Below are 24,075 nucleotides of genomic sequence, written 5' to 3' on the forward strand. Positions count from 1 at the left end.
TTTGCTCAAATTTCTGCATGTAAACGTTCCAGTTCAATTTTAATCTTTCTGCGTGTTTGTTTGTTTGTTTGTTGTTATGATGGTTGCGTTCGCGGGAGCAGATTATTATTCCTTTTGTTTGCATCATTGTTCATTGACTTCCCTTGGACGTGAGTGACTCTACAACATGGTGACCATACCCAGGCTAGTCTTGAGCGTGGGATTCTTTGAGATAGGACGATGGTTGGATTAGCCAGCTAGATGTATAGCCTTCGACAAAAGGTTGATCTAAGGCGTGTGGCTTGACAGGGTCCTTGCATTCGCACATCTCATAACCGTAGACATATGTTTTTGGTTTGTAGACCCTAACTAGCTTGTAGAACATAAAGTCTTTGTGGGTGTCGTGTCAGTAATTGTGTAGGGTAGTGTTTTAGTATTGGCTAACCAGGGTCTAGGGAGTGTGTTTTGTTTCAAATGTATCTATTATTGAATACTAGTTTATTAACATGTCCTATACTATACTTTGACACATTGGTGCTTATTTTCAACATAAGGTTTGTGGTGTCACAAGGTTAGCACAATATTTACTAATTGGTATGCAAGATTATTTTATCCAGCATTTATTTTGTCAAGTGCTTTACTTAATTACACTAATTATTGATGTATTAAATTATTATTGTGAAACACAATTTTTTTTTCATTTTTATGAAAAGGATGAAAGTTTTATTCAAAATTGACTATTCCAGAATTTTGTTAGTTAGTTTCATGTAACATTTAGGAAATGTTTTATTTCGAGTATGTACGAGGTATTTTGAAATTCAAGTCTTTATTTTATACGAATATTTAAAGCTGAAATAGTTGTCTTTGTAAATATATGGCTTTTTACTTTTATTTCTTGTAAATTATTTTCTTAATTTTTAGTTTCTATAATGTTTAATTTTATTTTAATATTTAATTTAAAAAAATGATGTGACACTTTTTATAACATGATATTTGATGATGTGTCACTTTTAATGTGACATTTTAACTATTATTTAATGATATGATCACTATTAATCACATCAATATTTTTTTAAGAGTTGAATGATGAAGATTATAAAAAAATAATATAAAAAACACACATAAACTTATAAGAACTAAAAATATAAAAAAAAGTTATAGTTATATTTACAGGAATGCAAAACATATTTTAGTAGGATGAAAACCTTTTTTTTCCTGGGAATCAGTTGTAGACATCACAACCCTTTTAATTAAGTTCTGAAAGATAACCTAAACAATTATGTATTAAGTGTACATGTTATATTATGTGTAGCATTCTAAAATTTTATTATAATTATTGTTATTAATTTTAGTATAAAAATTATAAGTATAAGAAATTATTTGAATTAAAAGAATTAAAAGATTATTATTATTGTAAAGATTATTATTATAGTGATAATATAATATTGTATATCAAGTTTGAATCAAATATTAGTTATATTTGAATTAGAGATCCTTGAAAATGATTTAAAGATTTATCCAGATAATAGAGTAAAAAAAGATAAAGAAAGATTTGATCCAACCAAATCTATTTACAATATATCTTATGTGACTCAATCTTAATCACATACTCTTGTACTTATATAGAGATAAATCATTCAATTTTCCTAGAACTTATAGTTAGTCTCTCTTAAAAAATAGAAAATGAGTAGAGCATACATGATTGAGAAGAAAGAAGCAACAAAGAGAATAATCTTGTTGAGCCAGTAAATAGATAAAAGGAATAATAAGCAAAGAATGTGAATGATTGTGTTTCAAGAGGTGAGTAAAAAAATCTTTTTTTCTTCTAAACTTTCCATGGTATAGGTACATAGTTGAAGATTGAATTGTGTGTGTGGGTGTTATAAATGTGTTCATGTGCCTTGAATTAAGATTGTGAATCATGTATCAACATGTTTTGGCTTGTGCTTAATCCAATTTATATAAACATGTATATTTGCACTTATGTATGACTCTCAAAATAATAAGAAAATGTCATTTCAAATATTTGCTAAATAAATTCTTAAACCATTTGCATTAATCATAATTATCCTCAATATCACATCATATCAGTACCATAATTTCATACCAATTAACCATGTGAAGAATACACCAACACACATTTGTTAAATAAATTCTTAACCATTTGCATTAATCATAATTATCCTCAATATCACATCATATCAGTACCATAATTTCATACCAATTAACCATGTGAAGAATACACCGACACACATTTGTTAAATAAATTCTTAAACCATTTGCATTAATCATAATTATCCTCAATATCACATCATATCAGTACCATAATTTCATACCAATTAATCATGTGAAGAATACACCAACACACATGCACACGTGCACACACAACTCATATATATAATTCAATCCTTATTATGTACTTATACTATGGAAGTTTAGAAAAAAAAAGTTGTTTTACTTACGTCTTGAAGCACAATAATTTGCGTCCTTTGCTTATTATTTTTTTTCTCAGTTTACTGACTCAATAAGATTATTCTTTTTGTTGCTTCCTTCTTTTCAATCTTACACACTCTACTAATTTTCTAATTAAATTGAATTACTTATCCTTATATAAGTGCAAGAGTATGTTACTATTTTTTCAAGAAAATTGAATTGTTTATCCTTATATAAGTACAAGAGTATCTTATTAACATTGAGTCACAAGATATATTATTAATAGATTTGGTTGGACCAAATCTTTCTTTATATTTTTCAATCTATTATCTATATTTATCTAACTATTAACAATATCTAATATTTTATTTTCTTTCAAGATATATTAAGATAAAACATGATAAGATTTAGATCGTTCTAAAAATCTTTTAATTCAAATATAACAAATATTTGATTCAAACTTGTATACAATATTATATTACTACTGTAATAATCTTTACAATAGTAATAATTTTTTAAACCTTTAATTCAAATAAGTTCTTATACTAATAATTTTATACTAAAATTAATAACAATAATTATATTAAAATTTTTGGATGTTACATTAAGATCCTTCTTAAGTGCCACATCCATACTTTCATAAGTATTAAGCTAAAGTTAATTAATGTATAAACTATGATTGAATGAATGAACAAATTCAAACCAATAAAAAAGACCAAGTTAACTTACCCGAAGAACATTATCCAAAACTTTCGAGTGCTGCTAGGTGCACCCAGCATTTTTGCTGGTGCACCCAACAGTTGATGCAAAAATACCTTTGTACCCCTGGCTTAATTTAAAAAAAAAATGGTTCATCTCTCTCCCTCCTTCCCTCCCGCGTTGGCCTTCTTCTTCCTCGTGACCTCTCACCATTTTCTCTTCTTCTTTGCTGGCGTGGAGTGGTTTTGGTCTCCTTCCTCACCCCTGACCTCACCTCAGCCGCATTCTTCTTCCTTTCGTTTTGTTTGCATGAAGTGGTTGCTGGTTTCAGAAAAGCTTGACCCACCGTCGAGGTCCTCCGTGTCGCGTTCCCCCCGTGAGCGTCGTCTTCTTCCTCTGTGCTGGGAGTCTGTGTTCTACAATCGTGGAGCTCGTTGGTGTTGAGTAGCCTAGGCATTTTGAGGGTGGTGTTCTCCCTCCGCGTCGGCATTGTTGAGGTAAACAGCTCTTCGTCTTCAATTTTCGGCGTTGTTATTTAATCCGTAAACGTTTTATAGGTGATCCGTAAAAACTTGTTAGTAGAAGTGAAGATTACAGATCCAGTTGATCCGTAAGTTTCATCTTTAATTTTTAAAATTGGGAAATATTTAAAAAATAGTGAGTTGGATTTAGGGTTAGTTTATAATACTTTGAAATTTGGGGGATTATTTGTAGAATACAATAACATTTGAATTTGGTGTCTTTTTGTTCTGAAATTTGCAGGTTACTGATTAAGTTGGTGGATTGAGTTTTTTTCTCACAAGGTGTTTGTTTGAAGTCTGAATTGTATGTACTTTATATATTATAGAATTTTTTTTTCAACATTGTGTATTACTTTGGTAGAAGATTAAATAATACCTGTAATTTGGAGGATTCTTATTAGATTGTTGTCACAATTTGGTTTGTCAATTTAGCAAGAGCATTGTTAACTGTGATGTTGTATATTATATTCTTGGAACCCGTTGGGGCTTTTTTGGTTTGAATTAAATTTTACTATGGACACTACATTTTTGGTTTACTATGCACAGTATATTTAGTTCACAACAATTTGGTCATGTTGGCCTAGTTTTGAGTTGTAATTGAAGGCAATCTCTTGGTCTTGACCCTCCCAAATATCCAAGCCTTCTTCTTTTCTCCTTATGAAAAAAAAGGGGTTTATGTCTCTTGAGCAGCACAATTTTTTGAAAAAGAATTTTAGTCAAAGAGGTAGAACATTTTACCTTCTCTTGTGCGGAACGTGTGTCTCATAAAAAGAGCTTCTTAAACATGTTAAACCAACCCTTCTTAACCATTTAACAATATCACATGGACCAACTTCAGTTTCTGTGATCTGAGAAAATGCTCATAAGAATCCTCTCTTATATGGCATATATTTTGGTGTTTAGTTATCTAATGGTCCCAGGTCAGCTTGAACAAGTAGATGGGTGAAAGCATAGATTTAAAAGCGTATACTAATTGTACAGTGTTAGACTGTTAGTCAATGTTTAGTAAAAGTTACTTTTTTGTTTATTTTGACCTTAGTAGTCACAATGGTTGATTGGACAACAAAAATAACATCTGATATAGAAAACAACAGGTGCATTGGACAATTCTTTAGGTCCTGAAACGGTTATTTGTTGAAAAATACATATATTTTTATAATTTGATTTGCTTTCCTAGTTGAATATATTGCCGGTCATGGATCAGCTCTGCTGAAAGCCATCATTGGAGTGCATATTAAAATTTAAATAAGGACAATGCACAGGCTTATTGTGCCTCATTTTAAAATTCAAATTTAATTAGTAGAATCTAGTTGATAAGAATAAAGGTCTTGAGTCTTGACCGCTTAGTGATGTAGATGTTTTAATATTATTTCCAAGATTAGTCTTATATCTTCTATTATTACCAATGTCTTTTGTAGTTGTTGCTGTCATTTAGAGTAAGTAGTGAAGCAACTTAATTGAGTAGCAAGTTAGGAAAATTGTTTTTGATCCAAAGATTAAAGTTAGCTAACATGCAAGAATTTGTTAGACCTTTGTTTTGCAAGAAATTGATTTTGATCCAAAAATTGAATGAAGCACTTATATGAAGCTCGATTTAAGCCAAAATGTTTGAGGTTGAGTGTTCTTTGTCTATTATATGTTAGCTTTTAAATCTAAACATTAGACTTGTCCTAAAAAGAAGGAACAATGTGCAGACTTTGTCATAGAAGTAACTTGTTATAGGCACAAATAGTTGTTACAAAGACCAAAACATGCACATGAATAAAAACTTTGGTTTTGAGAGTAATTTTAACATTAATGCACACAAATGAAGATAATTAAAAAAATGATGAATGTGATGCAACATCCCAGTATTTTACATTCCCATCTTATGAAATCGTCACAGCTTTTAAAATAAATAATTGAGTGAATGACAACCCTACATTCAATTAAATCATGACAACTTGCATGACTTTGAGTCAATGAAATTTGCGTTAGACCAATGAAATTTGAGTGAATGAAATCAGTGATGGAATTTGCAGTACTCATTTGTAGATCATGGTTAGGACCAGAGGATTAGGTCGTGCCTTAGGTCATGTTACTGGCAGAGGTGTGGGTAGAGGAGATCGTGATGATTCCGATGATGCTCCGCAGCGTCGACGGCCTACCGCATCCGCACGGAGACAGTGAGTACCTGTGACTGTGGCGCACGATGAGCCAATGCTCCCTGTGCCAGATGTAAAGGCTGACGTATTTCCGGATGACCCGATGGCACCAGCTGATGTAGAGGACACTGGGGCAGACATTCCTACAGACACAGGCGCGCAGGCTGCTGAGGATAAGCATGAGGGATTTCCGGGTGGTCTGAGCGACCTATCCGTGCTGACCCAATATGCAGATCACGTTGCTTGCAGCGTATGGACGGGAGATGTATTTATAATAATTATTTTTAGTTACTTGTTAATTATACTTTATGATTGAAATTAGTTTTCCTTTAAATGATGATTTTAGCGAATTTTGCGTTCCTTTATACTTCAATTCAGGAGCGTCTTGAGTTGAAGTTATCCTCTCATAGGAGGAAGGTCCATAGTTTAGGCAGGCCTGTCCCTACCATTGAGGGATTAGTTGCTTGGACAGGACTAAGTCCTCTGATCGCGCGTTCGGTAGACACTGGCGATCAGGGACTTTTGTCCTCGTTTTTCGAGCGGTGGCACCGGGAGACGTCTAGTTTCCATCTCCCTGTGTGAGAGGTGACGATCACGTTGGATGACGTCTCGTCACTTTTGCATCTGCCCGTGGTTGGCAACTTGCATGCCTTTCAGCCCTTGCACGTGGATGAAGCGATTCAGATGCTGGTGGACTTATTGATGGTCTCTGTAGAGGCTGCTAGGGCTGAGACAGGGCAGTGTTGACTTCTAAGAGGAAAGAATGTCATGCTTTGTTGTTTAGACAAGGATACAACGATTATGTTATACCTTGATGCAATGACATGTCCCATGTCCGTTATATCCATCCACTTATCCGTAGTCACCTGAATGAAACAAATATACACATCAAACTTAATTTCAAAGTTAAGTCTTAAAAATCAAATACATAAATTACATACCTTGGTTAACCCATCAACAAGTAGTGACATCCTTAATTCCTCAAATCTCTTCGTGCCACCAAAGAGCTTGATATAGTCTTCTGAGAATTCGGCAAGTTCTTTAAGCAGATGGTTGCGGACCACCGACCAAGAGTCTTGACCTATACCTAATAAATCGGCAACCGACCAATATCCAAAGTTACCATCAATTTTGACATCAACAATGTTATCAATGAAGTCGTGCATAAATGGCTGAAATTGGTCCAACATGGGCATCGTCGTTCTTCAATTTGGTTTCTCAGAGGATGACACAGTACGCCTCACCGACAAATTGCTATTTTGCATAGATTCAAAGGCATCTACATACTCCCAGTAAGATGGATCGCGCTTTGTTGACCATAGGTTCCTGCTCATAGCCTTCTTTGGTGCCCCCTTTGTGTTAACCTTTGTTGGAGGAGGACACATCGAGTTCTTCGAATCTTTTGGATATTGTTTCCATTACTTCCTTGATGCTCACCTCGGGCTCAGATAACCCTTGGTCTGAAAAACTTAGTCTCCTCCAGAACATATGGATTGAATCCAGTGGGATGTAACCACTAACATATTTGGATAGCTAACAAGCACAAGGAAGACCAAGCGTGGTTCTCACCACGCAACCACAACTTGAGGGATTCTTGCCAGCATAGTCAACACACTCTAATTCAGCAGTAATTTGATTTAAAACATACCTTGAAACCATTCCAAGAAGCCTCTTGTATAAGTTTTTTTTGAACACATGTCCAACAACATGTGTACTTGTTTCAAATGATGCTTTAATCTCCGTGTGCTGAAACGTAATCATGTTGTTCATTGTATCCCACATACTGCATAAGTCTCCAAGGCTATTTTGTAACAGTCTTTTTAAAGACGAGTGAGCAGATTCAACCCTACATTTCAAATACACAAATAAAAATAAACATATACAATAATACAATTCTATTAATTCATCAACGTTAATAGAAATAGTTGAACAATTTCATACCTGTTTGTTGTTGTGTTTTCTAAGTGCATCACCTTATTAATCCAGGCGGAAACAAATTTTTCCTTGTGTGGTATTATCCATGTTTCCTTGACATAGTCAACAAACATTGGCCAAGGTGCGCAAGCCATTTCGAACTTCTTTAGGCATTCATCAAACTGTTGTTCTAAAGGACAATCAGTCAGACATCCCCAACAATCCATGACATAATCGTAAGCATTTTTTTGCACAATTAGTGATTTACATTTGGCCTTCACATTCTTGTTTATGTGAAAGCTGCACAACAAATTTGTACAATCAGGAAATACAGCCTTCACTGCATTCATCAATGTTTGGTCTCTGTCAGTGACAATAACTCCAGGGAGGGCATCACGCTTTAAAAAAAGGCCTCATAAGCGTTGTAAAACCCAAACCAAATTATTAATGCGTTCACCCTCCACATATGCAAAACCGGCAAAGAATGTCGTCCCAGTCGGTGTCACCCCAACAAAATCGAGCAGTGAGAGTCTGTACTGGTTTATTTTGTAGGTGTTGTCTATCAAAAACACCAAATTACATGCTAACTTTACTGCATCAGGGTGACACCAAAAGATATCACGAACCACGTCTTCATCCTTTATTTTGTGCCAATGAATATACTGATCACGTTCAAGAAGCTTCATCAGATGTTGCATTTCAAGATTGCTTGGCTTCACCATGGACTTCGTCATATCAGCAATAAGTGTTTTTTCAGCTTTAGTCAATCGCCCCACAAATGGATGTCTAACTAATGACTTGGCCAATTCATGATTATGCACTCCACAAATCAACTTCACCATCCAGCCTTCTCCTCCAACCACTAGCTTGCAACGAAGCTTGAAGGGACACCCACATTTCCTAGTCCCGGTATCTCTTCGGATAAATTCTTTTTTCCTACACCTATACTCGCTACTCCTTTCATAATCAATTAACACAAACGTAGTCCTTCCTCTACTACCTGTGTTTGTATCTGACCTTAAAATCACCGCCACAAATCTGTTTTCATGAGCAACGGATCGAGCCTACCGTAAAACATCATCTCGACACTCAAACACCTACAAAGCAATCCACATAATTTAAGTTTTCTACCAGTATTCATTTTATTAAATTTGTGACAAACATTAACATTATAACCTGAGAAGTATTGAACGCATCCGAACAATCAACATGTGGATCATTCGCACCACATGCTTCTTCATTTTCATAATCCATATCCGCTTGTTCAGACATTATTTCATACATCCACTCATCTTCGTCCATCTAACCAACTCAAACAAAAAATGGTCATACAAACAAATTAAGAATTTTAAAAAAATGGAAACTAAATTAAAAAAACATCAAAATTTAAAAATAGTTATTCTTACAGATCAACTTGATCCGTAAGTAATCCGTACGTTCGCGACACAGCCACCACCTTCTGCGTACCTTGTTTGCCGCCGCCGACCACCACAACGCACCTTCACCTTCATCGTACCTAACCATTCACAACGAACCGGAGACAATGTCGTTCGAAAACCACAAAAACAGAGAAAAACAGCGAACAAAAATGACAGCTATGTGAAGCGCAGAAAAAAAAAGGCTTTTATAATGAAAAAAAATGCCATGAATATTTTTGTCATTTATAAATTTTGCTGGGTGCACCTAGCAGCACTCAAAACTTTCATTTCCATCCTAAACTAGAGTCTTCCAACTCCCTTATTTTTATATTTAATTAATAATTAAAGACCTCTTAGATATTTATTTGATAAAATACCTACTATTTTTTATATCTTTTTAAATGTAAATTAATTTGTCATAACATTGAAATTGATTATTAAATTTAATCCAAAGAATTTACTTACGTAATTATATAAGATTTCCTGTGTGCAAAAGTAAAAAAGATCTATTTAAATAAGCTATTTATCCAAAAATAAAAGAAAAGCTAAAGACTGAGAAAAGTAAAGGGCCAAGAGTGAGGAAGAGGAAGATGGGTTGGTCTTCAGCAACAGCATGTGCGTCGCTCTCCTCTCCGCTGCCTCGACTTCCACCGTCTCGCACTCGCACTCGCACGTCCATTCCCAGTTCGTTTTCATTTTCATGGCTTTCTTCATTTCCCACTTTAACTTTAAGTGCTTCTCGCTCTTCCTCCTCCGGCATAAACCCTCCCAATCCCTCACGCTCCCATGTAACTAACTGCTCTCCTTCCTTATTTTTGTTTTATTTTTAATTATCGCTTCTAATTCACTTTAATCTGTCTGATTTGATTTGATGTTAGAAGAAAAGGGTGAGATGAGATGGGCATTGGGAATGAATGCATGAATTGACTCAATTTTCATCTCTCCCTCTGTTACTGTTAGTTAGAATACTGTAGAAAGAGGGACCTAGACTTCATTCACAGTAACAATATTATTACTTTGACTTGTGATTCTCACATGGCTCTGTCTCAGAAAGTTTAATTTTGATGCGTTATGCTTGCTATGGCTGGCTGTAATCATGGCATGGCATGGCATATGCTCTATAATATTCTGATTCTGAATTGCCTATACTTTATTATAAGTACCTTCGTTGTGGACTTGATTTGTTTTTTCAAAATATAAGGGATTTTGAATTATGAAATCAGTTGCATTGTAGTTCTAAATCTTGATATTTGCATTTGCAGGATTCTTTCATTCGAGCTGCCTGGACCCGAAGATCTCGAGGTGAAGCTGCAAAGAAACCTAACAGGAAATCGTGGAAGCAGAGGACAGACATGTACATGAGACCGTTCTTATTAAATGTTTTCTTCTCCAAAAGATTTATTCATGCAAAAGTGGTACACCGAGGAACAAGCAAAGTGATATGTGTTGCTACCACAAACGCCAAGGATCTTCGAAACTCCCTTCCATCCTTGATAGATCATAACGCTTGTAGAGTAGTTGGAAACCTTATTGCTGAACGATCAATGGAAGCTGATGTGTATGCAGTGGCCTATGAACCGAGAAAGGATGAAAGGATTGAAGGCAGACTAGGGATCGTTCTTGATACTATTAAGGAAAACGGGATTATTTTTGTTTGAGCTCATTTCCTATCAAATTAGCCGTTTTAATGTATGTTTCGAATCTATTTGATTGTTTATGGTTCATTTGTGCATTAGTTTGCTTTATGGTGTGTTTGGATTAGCTTTATGGGCAGCCAATTTATTTTTCTTATATTCATGGTGAAGGTAAAACGACAAACAAACAATCGTTTCTACTTTTTTTTTTTTATGATTATGATTTTGTGGGGGCAGAATTGATTTTGTGTTATTCAAACACATTAGGGTATCTTTTATGAGAGTGCTTATATGAGTTGCTTAATTTAAAGCAATGTTACTTGAGGGTTTTTTTTTCTTCCATTATATGAGTTGCTTAATTTTAAGCAATGTTACTTAAGGGTTTTTTTCCTTCATTGGAGCATGTGACATAAAGTTGCTTATATAAGCATTGTTTAACAACATTATATTTTTAAGCATTGTAAGATCACAAAATTAATTTACACTCTCATTTTAGCAATTTTAGCATTGGAGTGAATTTTTGTTTAAAATGTTTAAATTTATATGGAATTAAAAGAGACAAAATTATGATAAGCAATTATGCATTGTAGCTCTTAGAACATCTCCAGTGGGAGTGCTTACATAAGTTGTAATATTTTAAGCAACATTGCTTAATCATTTTTTCTTCTAGAGCAAATTACATGATGTTGCTTATATAAACATCGTTGTTTAACACATTTATATCGTAAATAAAATATTTTTCAAGCATGATAAGAATTTAAAATTAAGTTAATCACTTACTTCAACAACCTTAGCATTGGAATGAATTTCATGTAGAAGGTTTAAATTTATGTGAAATTATAAGGTCTATAAAATTATGATAAGTAACCCATCTAAATAACTATGTATTATAGATGTTCTTAGTTGTTTATAATAAGGAGGTGAGAGAGAATAAAGAATTTAGGAAGGAAAAGAACATTATTGTAGAGATTTTGGGGTTTTGTCTATGTTAACATTAGGGGTTTGCAAAAAGGATTGCATCGGTTTTGAAGAAAAAATACATTTAAAACAATTCTTTTAGTTTTTTTTAATTTATCATCCAATCGATAGATATATAAGAGAATACATCAGTGTAACTTTGATAACTATTGCACCATTTTTATAACTTGATATAAAATATGATTTTTATTGATCCAATCATTAAATTATATCTATATATTATTAAGATCATTTATGTCAAATTTTATAAAAATTAGACAACAAAAAAATAATCAAATGATATATATATAAGTTTATACATGCTCTTATTATTCTACTCTTTCTATCCTCTCTTTTTATGAATTGGTAAATTTCACCTTTCTTTTCATATATTTTTTCATACTTCGATGATGAATTCATGAGAAGAAAGGATAAGAAGAATAGTGTAATAAGAACACATATAAACTTATATATATATATATATATATATATATATATATATATATATATATATATATATATTTATATATATATAAAAGGATTATTAAAAAATTATAACTTTAAAATTACATTTGTATAACTCAAATAATTTTTAAAACATTTTTCCATAAGTATAAATTATTTGATAGTTTTAAAAATATAAACATGAATGAAGTAATAATTTTATAAATAAAAAATAAGCATATGTCTAGTTTTGATTGGATTTCAAAATCAAATCAAATTCATTCCAATTAAAAAATAATAATTTTTTCAAATTTCAATTTATTCAGTTTTCAATTGTTTTGTTTTTATATTTTTATTGATTTTTTGCATTTCAGTTTATGAACAATCTTAGTTAAACTTAAACCCATAAAACCCCACAAATCATTTTGAAGATAAGACAAAATTTTGCACCGTATCACAAGGGCGTTTTTTCGACTAAAACCAGAGTTAATTCTCTCTAATTTGCACAATAAAAATCAACACACATTGCCATGGGTTTTTACCCATTATTTCTCTGCAGTCCGCACCCTTTATTCGTGGATGAGTAATTACAAAAGAAACAACACAAGTCTTATCTTACAAGACGGTATCAGTTACATGGATCGCACCAAACCATTGATTGAACTTGATACTAATTACAAAGGAAACATTTTAAATAAAATGTGAATTGTCCCAAGCTGTCCGTTAAGAAATTAATGCGTCGTAATTTTATAAATGACGCAGGTAAACTGTTCGTGCAATGTAATAATTATGTAAGAAGGGGGCATTGCAAAAGAAACAAAATGATCCTACCTGAGTTCAATAAGAATACTGTAATTTACAAGGGACATGCTGGGTCTATCTGTTTCCTTAGTTCTCTTTCATCTATCATAATTGATGTTTATTTACGAAGACATCAGTTTCCAATGAACAAACCATTAATTTCCTCCTTAAAATATTACTTTCTCTTCTAAATCGTCCTTAAAGTAAACAAATTATATAAGTAATCCCTCGAGTATTAAAAATCATGCTAAATAGTCTTTCAAGCATCGAACAATCCTTCAAACTAGTTCCTGGAAGTTAGTAAAAAATATCAAAGTAGGGATTAAATTGATGAACATTCAAAATACCTTAGGGACTACTTATATAATTTCATTACTTCAAAGACTTTAGAGAAAGAGTAATACTTAAAAGACCGAATTGATGGTTTATTCGTTTCCCAATCTATTCATGTGGATTTGTTTGTCTTCATTCCCAAATGCTGGGTTGTGTCTACTGTCTAGCGGATCTATTCAATGTCCTTTATAGCATCCTGCATTATAACGTTAAAAAAAGGCTTATTGGCGAGTTAGATCAGGCATTAACTAATGATGGTTGAGAAAGTAATGCAACAGCTTGTACAAGGTAGAAACAAGTAAATTGCAACAGTAGTATTGTCTTGTCGTTACTAATCTGAAAGCAAGTGAGCCAGTGACTTCTAGAAATAGAATGGTGGGTGTTTGCATACTTATCAATTATCATTATTACAAACTCCAGGAGAGAGGGGTTGTGGGAAGGTGAAGATTGGCTGAAAGAGGAAAGTTGGCCTTGCCCTGGTTTGAACGTTCGTCAGGACTATAAGGGCAGTATTCCATTGTTATCAGGAATTTGCAGAATGGTAATTATTAGAACACACAGACATCTTGAAGAAATGAAAAAAAAAAAAAAAAAAATTATGGTGAAAAGAGAAAATGATGATTAAAAAGAAACAACGGAATTTAATCATGTAGAATTTATATCTCATACTCAGATTCAAATATAAGGTATAAACTAGCCAACAGCCTAAAGTCAAGTCACAAAAGCAAATTGTGTTCACGAAACTTACTCAATAATTACCCAACCTCAAGACATCCTATATAACTGATTATTAACCATCACAGAAGCAAAGAAAAAAGAAGGATTGTATGTGATCAATCACATACAGAATTTTAACATGTTATGCCTGTTTCCCCCCAAGATAAAGAAAAATTATCTAAACAACTAATTGCTCCCAAATGGTCAATACTCAAATTCTTTTCATCTTAACCAAACAAAATCTAAACTTTGTCCTAAGTATTGACACTGACGCTGAGACAATAAGAGGAAAAGCTTTCATATTTGTTTCTATCCGATATTAAATATTATGGAAAAAAGACAAAAACAAATATATGTTCATTCATTCTGATGTGAATAACAGGAATACCTTTGCAAGTCGTGTGACATATGCAGCAGCTAATGCAGTGGCCAACAGTCCCAGCCCCAGTGTTAGCAACTGACTGTTTCCTCCAAATATATTACTAAGTTCAGATTCATCTTGCTGAAATGTAGAAGCAGTAATTACATTAAAGAGACAATCTACTCTCTATCCACAATTAATACTAAAGTAAAACCATTAATTTGATGAATTGCAAAAGAAAAGGGCAAAGAAGTCATGCCAATATAGTTTAACAGTTAACACACAAGATTTGTACATATTCTGCGGGCAAGCAATCCCTGGCTAATATACTATTGCATTTTAAAACCGTAAGCGATGTAACAAAGCAGATGATTCAAGCAACACCATAACTTTAACCATCCTGTTAGAATATAAGGATTCTTATTGTTTTAGGAGTCTTACAATATTATTAGCCTGATTGGGCTTGGCCTATACCAGCTGTACTACACTAGGATTTACTTAGAATATTAGTGTAACCACCTTGCTTAAATCCAATGGTTTAGATCTCTCTATTTCTTTGTTGTTTTGTACGGTGGACCCAATATACTTATGCCGTGTGACTTGTATTATGGTATAGTCTCCAGTTTTCACCTCTAAGCTAGTTTGATGTGCCTTGTGCTTAACCTGAATTTTATGTGCTCTATTTGACTCCTACTTAATCAAAAGTCATGTTCTTCCAAAGCTTGTCTCCATAACTATCCATTTATTTCCTCTCTCAACTCTTCAACTGGGACCAAATCAACTACAACAAGCATACATTGTGACACCAACTCTTGGATATACTCAGTAAGCACATCCAAGACATAGGTAGGTGCTCAAAGTTGACCTTTGTGTAATCCTATTGTCATAGGAGAATCTGTTGTGAACCCACACAGTAAATAATGTAGCAAAGCAGATGACTTAACCAACAATATAATTTAACCACCTTTTTAGAATATTAGGATTCTCATTTTAGGAGACTTACAGTGTTATTAGTCAAATTGGGCTAAGTATATAGCAGTTGTACTACATTAGGAATTGGCTTAGATTGTAAATAAATTAAAAAAAAAGTATTAATGGTTTGTTTTAACTTTTCATTATTTTTTCAACAATTTGTTATATTTTTTTTAAAACTTTTCTTTCATCAACTGCCATGAAAAAATTGAAAAGTCAAATAAGTTTACATTGCTAAATGAAAAGGAATTGAAGGAACACTTTTGAATTCATCATATTTGATTATTCCACTACTTTATTTGTCACTCACTCATTCAATGCATACATTCTTCTAAAATAAAGGCTTCACAAATTCACAAATTACTTCTTTTTTGTTGATAAGACTTCTAGTCGACTTGTTTTAACTATTTCTAGTTCACATATCATCTATATGATATTTGAAGTAATTTTCATTGTCTTTGAATTTTACATTTGTTAGGAATCAGGCTTCTAAATGGGATAAGCCCTTCAAAGTGTATCACCGTAGGCCCAAAGCTGATAAGTAAGGTATTCTAGAAGGATAGAGGGGCAGTCAGGGAATTACAGAGTATGTTAGTACTCTGTTAGTGGTAGTGGAAGTTTGTTAGTGTGGGTGTGAGTGCTTTCTGTTATAAGGGAATGCTGTATTGTTGAGGAGGGGGTATCTTTTGGTAATCAGTAATAGAAAGAGTGTTGAGAGGTTCTCACACTTTAGGCGAGCATTGCTCTCAGATATTTTACTATTCTTCTTCCATCTTCCTTTCTCTGCAGGCACCACTGATACAAGGCGTATCATTAAACTGTGGGACGGACTACCATTGATTGGCAAAGGAAAACCATTAGTCTCGATGATCACGACCAAACAGCCTTGTTGCAGGGATACCATCTACACGAGCGCCCTTGAACCCCTGCACTCCAAGGAATGCTCCAGAGGTTGGCTTTGGAGGACTCTATCCCTACACGTCCCCCTGACATTGAACTGCCTCCAGAATTGCAAAGTGTGTTGTCTTCTCATGTGCCAGTCTTCCTTCGTCGACAGGGCCTTCCTCCCTGGATTTCATTACTTTGCTTCCCGGTACCAACCCAGTCAGCATGTGACCTTATAGGTATGCATACCACCACAAAACAGCTTCTCACACTCATCATGGTCATTACGAGTACCTCGCGATGGCCTTTGGTCTCATTAACACCCCAGCCACCTTCCAATCAACCATGAATGCTGTTTTCCGACCTCTCCTTTGCCGGTTTCTGCTCATCTTCTTCGACGATATTCTGGTATATAGTCCAGATATTGGTCTACACACTTATCACACCTGAATGAAGTTCTTTCAATATTGGCCCTTCACTCCTTTGTGGTGAATCGAAAGAAGTGCTCATTTGGCCTTACTTCCATCAATTACCTGGGCCATGTCATCTCTGCAGCAAGAGTCCAAATGGATCCTTTGAAGGTTCGCGCAGTTTTGGAGTGGCCCATTCCAACCTCCACCAAAGAAATTCATGGATTTTTGGGTCTTGCAGGGTACTACAGAAGATTCATCCGTGATTATGGTAAAATGGTCAGGTCATTGATGGCATTAACAAAGAAATAGGGTTTCTTTGGGGCAAGGAGCAGGAGAGAGTTTTTTCCCTGCTCAAGCAATGTTTGGCCTCATTTCTAGTTCTAGCATTACCAGATTTTACACAGGAGTTTGTGATTGAATGTGATTCCTTAGGCCGAGGAATTGGGGCTGTCCTGATGCAAAATCGTCGGCCCATTGCATATTTCAGTAAAGCCCTGACCCCTAAGGCACAAGAAAAATCAGTTTATGAGAAGGAGATAATGGTTTTAGCCCTTTCAGTGCAACACTAGTGGCATTACCTTTTAGGTTGAAGTTTTAAGGTCTTTACTGACCACAACAGCTTGCATCATTTGCTACAACAGAGGCTCACAACCACTGATCAGCAATGTTGGTTGGTGATGTTAATGGGGTTCCAATTCGAAGTGTTGTACAAGCCTGAGCTGGAGAATAAGGCCACTGATGCTCTTTCACGACAGATGAGCTCAGGGGAGTTGGGGGCCATTACTATCAGCCCATTATGGGTGGATTTTCCTACCCTTTGCAACTAGATTCAGCAGGATGCAGAGCTGAGCCAAGTTAGAGTATATAAGTGAGGGGCAACCCTCACCCCTTGTTTTTGGGGTTGAGTTAGGCCTAAACTCACATTCTAAAGAATCTAAGATGATATCAGAGTATATCCAAGATTAATTCAAAGGGTCACCCACCATGTTATCTACGCACCAAGCCCAAGAAGTACTGGGCGTGAGGGAGTGTATTGGGAAAAAGCCAAGTCCCACATCGACTAAAGATAAAGCCAAGTTAGAGTATATAAGTGAGGGACAACCCTTACCCCTTGAGCTAGCTTTTGGAGTTGAGTTAGGACCAAACTCACATGCTAAGACAGTGGCTTGCCGTATTAATCCCAAAGTCTCACCTCGTTATTTTGGACCGTTTCAAATTTTATCCCGAGTCGGAGAAGTGGCCTACAAGCTTAAACTTCCAGAATCCGCAAAGGTTCATCTGGTTTTTCATGTATCACAGGTTAAGAAATCCATGACAGCTAATTCCAATGCTTTTGCTTTACCCCTAGTCTGACTATGGAAGTATTAGATTCCCCCTTTCCCAAAGTAGTGCTGGCCACTCGTGAAGGTAAAAATGAAGGTAGTTGCGCAGAGAGGTTGATCCTTTGGAAGTCTCAGCCGGTGGAGGAAGCTACATGGGAATCAGTATCCTCTATTCGTTCCAGATTTCCTTCATTTAGCCTTGAGGACAAGGCCAATGTGTGAGGGGGTGGTATTGTTAGGAATCAGGCTTCTAAATGGGATAAGCCCTTCAAAGTGTATCACCGTATGCCCAAAGCTGATAAGTAAGGTATTCTAGAAGGATAGAGGGGCAGTCAGGGAATTACAGAGTCTGTTAGTGGTAGTGGAAGTTTGTTAGTGTGGGTGTGAGTGTTTTCTGTTATAAGGGAATGCTGTATTGTAGAGGAGGGGGTATCTTTTGGTAATCAGTAATAGAAGGAGTGTTGAGAGGTTCTCACACTTTGGGGGAGCATTGCTCTCAGATATTTCACTATTCTTCTTCCATCTTCCTTTCTCTGTAGGCACCACTGATACAAGGCATATCAATATTCAATACAAATTATGATTCACGATTCAAATCTCGATTTGATAACCTTGTTCCTTATACTAAACACCACCTAACAGATACCTCTTCCAATCATGGCTGTCATCTAACATAAAGTATCAACCAGAAACCACTAATATCAACAGCAATGGTTTCTTTGTAAACTAGAGCCCAGAACAATCTGATCTTACAAAACATGATTGACACTGATCATATTCATCTCCCAAATAAAATGAATATACCAATTACATTCTCCTCATTGCCCTAACCTTCTCGGTTTTCCTTTGTTTCTGCCATAGGTATCTAAAACTGGCTTTGTAGTAAGCTTTCATAAAACTGGCTTTGTAGTAAGCTTTCATGAAACTGGCAATCAAAATTGCAGTAATATTTTCATTAGAAACAATGCCTAACAGTACATCAAAATGTCTTTAAGCATCATCCATTTCTTTCATCATCTCATACCCCTCCCACGAAACAAACACAGAAAAGGATGAAAAGAATAAAACATAAACATGAATCAAATGGAAAGGCAAAAAAAATCCAATGATGATTGAATAACCACTAGTAAAAATAATTGGGAGAAAAACAAGTACAAACTCACAATTATTGCTCTTCCAAAAGCACCAGCACTGACATAAGCCCATGTTCCTGGAAGCATCCCCAACCAACTGCATAACAATTATCAGTTTTAAGACAGAAATTCACGAGAACTATATGTGTTCAAATGCAGTTCCAGATAATCATACTGGGATAGTTCCAAATAGATACACGACAAACATATGCCCAGTTTCAAGTTAGCTGCATTTCACCACAGTATAGCTATATTGTACTTCAACTAATCATGGAAATTTATAAAAACATAGACTCCAGTGAATCAAAGACCAAAGCAAGGGTATTTTCATGAAGCTGTGCCTAGTTGGAATTGTCAGAACATATTTTTAGATATGCACCTGATCATATGTTCAATGCTCTCAGTATTTTCATCAGTCCGTAAAAACAACACATTAACAATCATTGAAGATCCATTCCATTTTCTCTAGAATCAAGATGAAGCTATCAATATTGCATGTCAAAATTTAGAGTCCAGTTATGCTTTTAAGAGGTTATATTATTGTTGCCAGAGCAGTTCAATGACTTGTCCATAAGTAAAACTATCAAAAGGAACTCTGGATGTTCTAGAAAATGAACTATTGAACGAATATAAAAGATAGGTTTCATTAGTGTCCTATGTTGAAAAGAAAGAAACAATTAATTCCATTACCAGCCAATTATCATTATAATTTTAAACAGACAATCATACGGTTTTTAGTCCTGTGAAGCAGAAAAGGATATGAAGTAGATGAGGGTTTTCATAACTAATAATATCTTTAAAGCTTTAGTTTTGGTCTTTAATTGAACCAAATGGCATTGTGTAATCCATGTAGCCAACCTCACATAGTAGGATAAGACTATGTTGTTGTTATCATACAACAACAACCTACTTATCAAAGGGGAGAGGGGGGGGACTAAAAAAGATTACTACATTCATATGGTGAACACCAAATCCAACTCTTGGCATTCTATATTAGAATAGATAAGCTCAATCAAGCATAAAATGATTTTGTTTTTTTCATATTCTTTTTTACCCATTTAGCATGGCTTACACAAGAACTCAAGACAACGTATAAAGGTTGCATTTGGGTAAGCAATTTAATTAAAGGATTTGTTCAATAAGAAGATATCACATGAGGGCATAAGTCACATACATAAGCTTAACCAAAAACCTACTTAAGTGCTTATATAATAGGCAAGCTAATGCCCCTAGAGCCCAAAGCTTTTCTTCAATAGAAATTATTCTTTCTAAAGTGAAATATTATCAAGGTTAAAAAATAAAAGGCTTAAATGCAATTTTGGTCCCTTATTTTTCAAAATCCGCAACTTTGGTCTCCCTACTTTAAAATAAAGACAGTTAGTCCTCATATTTTTTAAAATTCACAATTTTAGTCCTTATTTTAAAATAGAGACATTTAGTCCCCCACATTTGTAAAATTCGAGATTTTGATACTTCTGTCAAACTGAAAACAAGACGGTTAATAGATTAACATTGACTATGACGTAGATTAAATAAATAATCTCATGTCACGTCACTAAATTTGGGCCACAAATGTCTCTAATTTAAAATAGGGGGACTAAAATGACATATTTTGAAAAATATGAGGACTAAATATCTCTATTTTAAAATATGGGGAACAAAATTGCTGATTTTGAAAATAGGGGGACAAAAATTACATTTACGCCAAAATAAAAATTATTCTAAAGCAGTATATCATTTGTATTGATAAGTAATAAGCACCATACCTTCCCAATACATATGGAATAAACTTAACAGATGTTAATCCATATAAATAATTCCCCAAAGAAAATGGCAGCAGAGGGCTCAAACGAAGCAGGGTCACAACCCTGAACCCATTTTCTCCAATTGCTTTGTCAATAGCAACAAACTTCTTATTTCCTTCCACTAGTTTTACAATTCGCTCACGAGCAAAATATCTTGCAATTAGAAAAGCAACACTGGCTGCCACCTACAATGCCTTAAAATATTAGATTAAAAGCATACATAGCACTAGAATTAATTAGCACCACGCAAAAATTGTATACTTCTTTACCCCATTAATAATTTGAAATACAATATGATGTTAAACAGTCCAATAATTCACTTCTAAGTAATTGTTTGCTCTTGCACACCAAATTGTTGACTGTAAGTTATACTATGAAAACATACTATGCATTAATTAACCTTAAAAATATGAATAGAATTAAAAATATTTGTAGATAATGCAGTCAACTATATGATCCAAATTGACTCACTGTTCCGCTGATAGAGACTATGATAGTGCCGACAACAGATCCAAATAGAAGTCCAGCTGACATGGTTAAAGGAATGGCAGGAATTGCAAGGATCTGGGAAAAGATTAAATAAGAAAAGTTATTCTGATTTACAGAGTAGAGAGGGCAAGAAAATGTGCATGTGAAATTGAAGGTGTTATGTAGTAGATGGTCATAGTATGAGAGAGAGGTTAAATTTGGAAAAAGGAAAATGGAATGAAATATAATATAATGCATGGATGATACCTCCAATCCAGCATAAACGGCAACGAATAATGCATATCCAGCAGGACCATAACCTGGTTGGTGGAGTGGTGGTGAGACAGAGACAGATACACAAGGAAAGAAAGCAAGACATAAAAGAGACCTTCAATGAAGACGGAGAGGTGGTTCAAGAAGGAATTGACTTGGTCCTTGTAGATATAGCCAACGGAGGCAAAACCGCCAACAACACCGAGGAGCAAGAGACCGGCCAAGAGGGTGCCCTTCAAGGCGGTTCCATCCTGGAAGTCGAGGTCAGCGTCGGCGTCGGCGTCGGCGTCGGCGTCACCTTCGACTTCGGTCTTGTTGTTATTGGGACTAAACAAGCGCTTCAAGCCAGACTCAGACGGGGCAGTGTTGATCTTGCCTAGTTGCTTTTTGCTCTCTCTTTCTCTCTGTCTGAGGGAGGAGCATGGAGTCAGGAAGTGACTGTGAGAGCGTCTATGAGGTGTGAAGATAAAAGAACAAGGGGGAGAGAAGCGTCCAGACTGGTAAGTGTGAGTGTGAAGAGAATAAGAGAGGCATGGCAGTGAGAGAGTGCACATGATATGATATCCTGACTCCACCACTCTCAGCTCAGTATTCCAACAACAACACAAATAGATTGTTCATGAAACTCCCTCCCTCTTCTCTTCCTCTCGCCTCGCGGGACACTCAATTCTTTTTATTATTTTCTATTTTTTTTTTTTTTTTGTGGTTCCCATTTACAACCACACTTCACTTCCCCAAACCTATTATCCCTCTCTTCAAATAACAAAAATAAAACTCTTAATTTTAATATATAAATCACTTTAAAGGGAAATTTTATAAATTTTAGGAATCAAATGTAATGAAATCATTCTTTAAGGATTAAAACTAATATGAGTCAATATTTAATTGACCACAATTATATTTAATCCTAAATTTATTATTATTTTTGTAAGAGTAGAAATTGTGTCATCTTCTTTATTAAAAAATAAAAAATATATAAATTTCATTGTGCCAACTTAACTTTTCCTAATTCTTTTTCTTCAAAAAAAAAAAAAACTTCGCATTCCTTCAACAGTCACTACAAATTTAATTGTGATGGATTTGTAGAGTTAGTTTTATAATCATAATGTTAATTATTGGTTGATTTCTCATTTAAATTTTGGTTTTGTTGTTGATGGAAGAGATCGGTCTATTATTTTTGTGGTTATACTGGATAACCTCTGTATGTGCAGGAATAAGTTGATCTTTGAGAATATAAAAAATCATTTGTATAATATTATTCAGCCAATAACTTGCTTAAAAGTGATACTGATACAATTCCTACTCATTAAACTATTTGTTGGAAACATCCTCTTAGTGGTCCGTACAAGCTTAATTTAATTGCGATGGATCTATTCAAGGCCATCCTAGTAATGCTACTATGACTGGATGTGTTTTTAGAGGCCATATAGGTAATCCCATCTTTGGTTTTGTTGTTAATATTGATTTGTATGATGTGGTTGGTTCAAGTCAAGCTTTGGGGAATTTTGTTAGGCATTTGTATATTTGTATTGCCTGGAGCACGGGAGTTCTAGTTTTTGTTGTTGAATCTGACTCCCAACATGCAATTATTTTGCTTCAGCAAGGCTATGTAAGGTCTCATTCATACCATGGCTTGGTTCAGAATATTTTGATACTTAGACTCAAGGAGGGAGCTTTTCCTAACTTCACACGCTTCTTGAAGCTAACCAAGTGTTAGGATGCACTTTAAGAAGCCCAGATATATCTTAGATGGCTAGGGTGGTCTAGTAAACTAAGTGATCTTTCATGGACCACTTTTATGGACTGTTGGATTTACTTGGAACACACAATAATATCATACATTTCATGCACTCGATTATGCTTATTTCCCTTAATCTTGTTCCTTTGAAGCTTTTCCACCGCCCTCACCACTAGCCGCAAAAGGTCCACCGCCTCCACCACCTTCACCACCATGAAATGTATGATATGGTTGGTCCAAGTCGAGCTTTGGGGAATTTTATTATGCATCTGTATTGCCTAGAGTAGGGGATTTCTAGTTTTTGTTGTTGAATCTAACTCCCAACATGCAATTAATTTGCTTTAACAAGGTTGTGTGAGGTCTCATTCATACCTTGGCTTGGTTCATAATATTTTGATGCTTGAGACTCAAGGAGGGAGCTTTTCCTAACTTCATATGCTTCGTGAAGCTAACCAAGTGTTAGGATACACCTTAAGAGGCCCAAATATATCTTAGATGTCTAGGGTGGTCTAGTAAACTAAGTGGTCTTTCATGGACCACTTTTATGGATTGTTGGATTTACTTGGAACACATAACAATATCATACATTTCATGCACTAGATTATGCTCATTTCCCTTAATTTTGTTCCTTTGAAGCTCTTCCACCGCCCCCACCACCAGCCGCAACGGGTCCACCGCCTCCACTACCATCCATGGAGGATTCACACTCAC

General features: G+C 34.9%; 2 protein-coding genes across 2 annotated transcripts; one reads left to right on the plus strand and one right to left on the minus strand.

The window, feature by feature from the left end:
- Nucleotides 1-9,642: 9,642 nt before the first annotated feature.
- LOC114422857 (50S ribosomal protein L18-like) lies at nucleotides 9,643-11,032 on the plus strand. Its single transcript, XM_028389404.1, has 2 exons — nucleotides 9,643-9,896; nucleotides 10,371-11,032. Exons 1-2 carry the CDS (start codon nucleotides 9,699-9,701, stop codon nucleotides 10,764-10,766), a joined length of 594 nt encoding a protein of 197 aa, XP_028245205.1. The 5' UTR covers nucleotides 9,643-9,698; the 3' UTR covers nucleotides 10,767-11,032.
- Nucleotides 11,033-12,860: 1,828 nt separating this feature from the next.
- Nucleotides 12,861-22,278, minus strand: LOC114422648 (TVP38/TMEM64 family membrane protein slr0305). The gene is made up of 7 exons (XM_028389120.1): nucleotides 21,742-22,278; nucleotides 21,621-21,673; nucleotides 21,357-21,449; nucleotides 20,847-21,070; nucleotides 19,111-19,177; nucleotides 14,383-14,496; nucleotides 12,861-13,473 (listed from the first exon to the last, which is right to left on the minus strand). The coding sequence occupies exons 1-7, from the start codon at nucleotides 22,178-22,180 to the stop codon at nucleotides 13,450-13,452; spliced, it is 1,014 nt and encodes a 337-aa protein (XP_028244921.1). The 5' UTR covers nucleotides 22,181-22,278; the 3' UTR covers nucleotides 12,861-13,449.
- Between the last annotated feature and the right edge of the window lie 1,797 nt (nucleotides 22,279-24,075).

The sequence above is a fragment of the Glycine soja genome, chromosome 8 (genome assembly GCF_004193775.1).
Source record: "Glycine soja cultivar W05 chromosome 8, ASM419377v2, whole genome shotgun sequence".
In the NCBI taxonomy this organism is placed as follows: domain Eukaryota; kingdom Viridiplantae; phylum Streptophyta; class Magnoliopsida; order Fabales; family Fabaceae; genus Glycine; species Glycine soja.

Excerpts from the sequence above, each read along its gene's own strand:
- LOC114422857 (XM_028389404.1), top strand. The coding sequence starts at position 9,699 with ATGGGTTGGTCTTCAGCAACAGCATGTGCGTCGCTCTCCTCTCCGCTG. Across the intron at positions 9,897-10,370 it reads CCAATCCCTCACGCTCCCAT|GATTCTTTCATTCGAGCTGC; the intron begins GTAACTAACTGC and ends TTGCATTTGCAG.
- LOC114422648 (XM_028389120.1), bottom strand. The coding sequence starts at position 22,180 with ATGTGCACTCTCTCACTGCCATGCCTCTCTTATTCTCTTCACACTCAC. Across the intron at positions 21,071-21,356 it reads TAGTCTCTATCAGCGGAACA|GTGGCAGCCAGTGTTGCTTT; the intron begins GTGAGTCAATTT and ends AAGGCATTGTAG. Across the intron at positions 14,497-19,110 it reads CTTTTGGAAGAGCAATAATT|CAAGATGAATCTGAACTTAG; the intron begins GTGAGTTTGTAC and ends TCTACATTTCAG.